This window comes from Carassius carassius, chromosome 40 (genome assembly GCF_963082965.1).
Source record: "Carassius carassius chromosome 40, fCarCar2.1, whole genome shotgun sequence".
Taxonomy (NCBI): Eukaryota; Metazoa; Chordata; class Actinopteri; order Cypriniformes; family Cyprinidae; genus Carassius; species Carassius carassius.
In genome coordinates, this window is record NC_081794.1 from 14,097,252 (window position 1) to 14,102,452 (window position 5,201).

The 5,201-nt window shown below is 33.8% G+C and overlaps 1 protein-coding gene across 1 annotated transcript; it reads left to right on the top strand.

Moving 5' to 3' along the window:
* The first annotated feature begins 410 nt into the window (after positions 1 to 410).
* Positions 411 to 2,778, top strand: csdc2a (cold shock domain containing C2, RNA binding a). Its single transcript, XM_059533012.1, has 4 exons — positions 411 to 613; positions 1,065 to 1,274; positions 1,952 to 2,074; positions 2,175 to 2,778. Exons 2-4 carry the CDS (start codon positions 1,099 to 1,101, stop codon positions 2,335 to 2,337), a joined length of 462 nt encoding a protein of 153 aa, XP_059388995.1. The 5' UTR covers positions 411 to 613; positions 1,065 to 1,098; the 3' UTR covers positions 2,338 to 2,778.
* The last annotated feature ends 2,423 nt before the right edge of the window (positions 2,779 to 5,201 follow it).

The window sequence follows — 5,201 nt, forward strand, 5'->3', positions numbered from 1 at the left end:
GTGAAATATTTGGATTCTGTATTACGTTAAGACTTTTTTTCTACTCTCTATAATACTGAGCTGTTTGAATTATTTAAATAATTTTTATCTAGTTTAATTATTCATTGTTTATTTATTTGTGTATATTTTTACCTTATACAGTCTATGATTTTTACACACTCATCCTTGGGGACGCCCGGTGGTCACCTGACCCTAGTTTGAAAACCCCTGATGTACAGAATATGTAGTTACGTACTTATTATATGCAGTTAAATTCTTCAAGATCCCTCCATTAAAGTATTTTAAATATGAATAACAAGCACCGCATCCACACTGCGTCGTGTCAAAACCTTGAACTCACCCTGTATTACATTAAGGCGCTCTGATTGGTCGACTGTAGACTGACGTCACGATCTGTCGCTTTTGGTGTTTTGTTTTCTCGCGTCGCGTCTCTCGCGTTCAATTTGGATGGGGTGTCCCTCCCTCTCCTCCGGTAACCTCATTTATTGTGTGCTACCCACGGGTCCCTTGAATTGAATATGTGGACCACGAATGATAGTAACACTGGATTCTAATGTAGCTATGTAGAAATATTTGTATCCGCAGCACAAGAGATCAACCGACAGACAGCACGGTAAGAATTCCGTCGTTGTCCTTTTATATTTTCCTCTCTAGATATTACCGTTGATTGAATACGCCTTTACTGTCATGGTGTCGCATACTGTACGTGGACTACGTTTGTCAACAACCATTGTGAAGCGCAGGTTGATAATATGACAATAAAAACACACGTAGCTACTCACAGTTTAATCACAGTCACTGTCGATAAGTCTTTCTTAGACTACAGGGGAGAACCCCTTGGCGCATTGGAAAACAATGAAAAGGAAACAATATGAAAAGCGAAAACAGTCTCCTCTAGTAAGAAGATCCGATGTGGTCCTGATGCAACTGTTACATCCAGATTTGAGTGCAGAGAGATCAACACAATACAGAAAATGGTTCTTCAGAAAAAGCAGATCAAGTCAGGCATGATGTTCAAATGTTTTTGTTTGTGTTTTTCAAAACCATTTTTTTTCAAACCACAGAGGCCGCATCTCATCTCCTGTGAACTTCACACCAATGGCTGATTCAGACAGCACGTCTACATCTGATCGAAAGCCGCACTGCCCACATACACCTGTCCCACTTTCATTGCCTTTCCTGAGAGAGGGCAGTAATGTCTTGGAGAGGAAACCGCCCCAAACAGGGGAACCACTTAGTCCACTGCCAACCAAACGCACACGCACCTATTCAACGTGAGTACACGTGTTAACAGAGGAAAAGCATTCTATGTACAGTACTTTGTGTAAATGTTAAAAAGAATTTGGACTTTTTTATTATTGTGTCTGACTGTACGGTTGCTGATGCATTTTTTTCTTCCAGATATTGATATTGATAAAATTTTCTGCATTGTTCTTCAATATTGGAGACCGATAAGTGCCAAAGAGAGTGAAAAAGACAAGAATTTAAGACATCTCAGAGCAAATAAATAAAATTAAATAAAAAAAAAAAAAAAAAATTATCATTGACAGTGTCATTTGTGTCCAAGACTGAAAGTCATTGCAGAAAAAATTATGACATAATTATTATAATGATTATATATTTATATATATATATATATATATATATATATATATATATATACACACACACACACACACACTATATATAAATATATATATATATATTTATATGCACTGACTAATGGATACTGAAATTATTATGATAAAAATAATTGTTCTTTTATTGTAAAATGGAGAATAGGTGCATCAGTAAAAAAAATAAATAAATTGGTCAATCTCGATTAGAAACGATGAACCATGTGTTGTTGTTTTAATTTAAATGAAACATAAAGAGACATTTTGTGCTTCTTATTACCAAAAATACGTGTTTTAAGTTGATCTAGTGCCTCTTTACTCTGGTATTTTGTCAGATCCATAAGAGCCAAATCTGGACCTGTATTCAAGGGCATTTGCAAGAACTTCTCAAGGTCACAAGGTCATGGATTCATTTGCCCCTCCCATGGAGGAGAAGACATATTTGTTCACATCTCAGAGTAAGTGTAATTTCTTTTTTTTTTTTTTAATATTATGTAAAAATTTTATTAAGTTTTTAATTAATATATTATATTACATTATTATACTCTTTCTTTTTAGTATTGAGGGGGAATATGTGCCAATGGAGGGGGATGAGGTGACCTACAAAGTGTGCCCTGTTCCTCCCAAGAACATAAAGTTCCAAGCCGTTGAGGTGGTCATCACCAACCTGTCTTCCGGAAGGAAGCATGAGACCTGGTCTGGGCAAGTTATCAGCTCCTAGCTCACACATTCAGAGCCCAATAGAAGAATAAAGGCAGAGAGGGATAGGAAGGGGTTTAACTTGAGGTGCTCATGTTGGCGTAAAATAGTGTTGTGTGTAAGTAGGATAGGGATGGAATAGCAATTATGTTTATGCAACTGTTGTTTTCTCCAGTCTGGCAAATAAGCAACAGGAAGTTGGTGAGAAGTCTGTTTGGAAAATGTTTTGAGATGCAAGTCAGCTGAGCTTTAATATAGCATTTGCCGAACATAACATAACATAACTGTGAAAAAAAAGCAGCAGTTTCTCTTGTTTATTTGAAATTTTGTCCTTTATATGTAATTAATTATGTATTTATTTTTTCTTTATGTACAGAGACTTTTAAGTTTATTGTGATGTGTATGTCCAAGTCATTTATGTAAAACCAATTTCCTTAAATAAATTAATGCACATCAATGAAAACTTCCATTTCTTTAATTGTGATTGATAGGACTGATATTAGTTTTCTGTAAGAAAGCTACAAATTCCAAAATCACAGTAGTTCCTTTTGTCAAAAAACATAAAAATGAAACAACATGATTGAGTGTTTCTTCTTGATATCTCTTATCCATTAAAACATAATTTATATGATGACTTTATTCTACTTTCAGGTTTTCACATTTTTATATTCCATTAAGGTTATGTAAATTAAGTGCTTTAAAATTCAACTGTGAAAATATGGAGACTGCCAAGTAAATGCGCAATCAGGAATTAACATAAATATTAAAGTATGATATGTTGAATTAATTTTAATTATTGTATGTATAACAACAAATATACTTAAATATACATGACATAGGAAAAGAAATACACATATCATACAGCATTATCCAGTGTCAAAAACTTTCATCAATGCCAAAGCAAAGCCATTCAATAAATGTTACGATGTATGGCAAGCTGTTTTATCTTAAAATATTCCCAGTCTTAGTCATCATAATTGCATTTTTACATTACATTACATTTGTCTTACTAGTAATAATTGAATTAGAGAGCTCTCTAATTATAATTATTACTAGTAAGAATTTAATTAGAGAGCTGTGTAATTGGCATTGTTACTAGAATTTAATAACATAACAAAATGCAATTACAATGAGTTAAGGATGAAAAAGCGCAACGAATATCGGACACAATGACGCACTGGCATAAATCAACAGATTCCTATGGATGTTTCCACATAGACCGCAAACATTCGAGCACCGAAAATGCTCATTTTCTTTTCCAAACAAGTCCGACGAATCTTTTCAGTTTCACAAAGCGAAAACACGGGCCGTCCAATAAGATTTGAACATAACACCACGTGGCCAGAGCAACTGCTGTTACCCAAAAGATCAACACGGTGGCGCTAAAAGCTCAGAAGACTATTGAGCATGAGCGCATAATAACACAGAAGTAGAGGACTTTCAATCAACATACAAAGAATATGGATGTCGGGATGTTGTTGTCGTTGCTGTCTGAACAAAGAGAAATTTTTGACTGTTTTAAAAATCAAGTGAAACATTTTTCTACACGACATACGAAAGCAAATAGACATATTAATATAACAGTATATTTTTGGTATATGTTTTGTATGCAGCTTATGGTATTTTCATAACAATAAAGGGTGATTATATTATGGGATATTCTTGTAAGCATTAAAGATTTTTGTGTTTCTGGTGTAGAACCAGACTTTATTTATCTTAATTTAATGCTGTATTTTGAGCAGCAGACCATATGAGATGCCTATCTGAGGAAAAATACATTGTTGTTCGGCACCACCTAGTGTGCAGGTGTGAATTAGTAGACGGCAAACAATCGTTTTGCTCTGAGTGAACTGTTTATCTGTGATTCGCCTCTCTTTTTTCGCATCACACCTAGTGTGGAAAAGCCTTAATGATGGTAGTATTTTAAGCTAAAACGGCTTGCCATAAAAAATTATACATTTATACATTACAAAATACATTTTTATTTACGCATTTTACACTTTTACAATACATTTTATATTGCACCCTCAGCTCATAAACTAGCAACTAGTTATGGGGCAATTCTACAAAGAAACGGCTATTTTTCTTAATCGGCTTACAAAATCACACGTTTATTTATGTGCATGTTAGCTAGAAGAGAATGGCCAGTTTAAAAAAAAACATAGATAGATAGGCTATGACTTATGATGTGTGCTGACATCTTATGGCCCAGATTACAATAAGATTTACTTCAGATTTTTCTCAGAAGTCGTAAATAAAACAGAACCGTAAATATAGCATCTGCCAAGACTGTATTGTTTGATATTATAAATCATTATTGAGGGGAAGCACTAGTTACATAAACGTGTTTGAAAGGAATGTGTATAAGCACAAAATAATGAGTGTGGCACATTCAAGTACATTTAACAAGAAAACAGATAAAGGTTATAATGAAGTGTTCTTTTTTATTTGTATTTATTCATTTATTTTTATACAGCGTTTTTAGCTGTCCTTAAGAAGAAAGGCAACACACATTTTAGTATATTCTGTAACACAAATACACAATCCAGGGTATAAATTAAACCTTAAAATAACATTTATATAAAATATATTTAATAGATATTTTAAAAAATGTGGACATGCAAATAATAAACTTAAGCACAAAAAAATCATAATATACATCAGAGAGTAATTTATGTATTTTCCTGCTCTCAGCTGGGAAAACAAACACAGGTGCTTTCTTTCTGATTGCTTTTATGATGAAACCATTTATCATGGGACAATGGTTTTATGACTAAACCTTTGTCCTCCACTGCCCTCTGCACAATAGTGTTCAATAGACCCTTAGAGCTTCTGCTTCAGTTGCTTTGGCAGAAATTTGATTAATTCCAGATAGATTCATATATG

Bases quoted from the DNA above. Each gene is read 5' to 3' on its own strand.
- csdc2a (XM_059533012.1), top strand. From the start codon at position 1,099: ATGGCTGATTCAGACAGCACGTCTACATCTGATCGAAAGCCGCACTGC. The intron at 1,275-1,951 runs GTGAGTACACGT...GTATTTTGTCAG, and splicing joins CGCACACGCACCTATTCAAC to ATCCATAAGAGCCAAATCTG. The intron at 2,075-2,174 runs GTAAGTGTAATT...CTTTCTTTTTAG, and splicing joins ATATTTGTTCACATCTCAGA to TATTGAGGGGGAATATGTGC.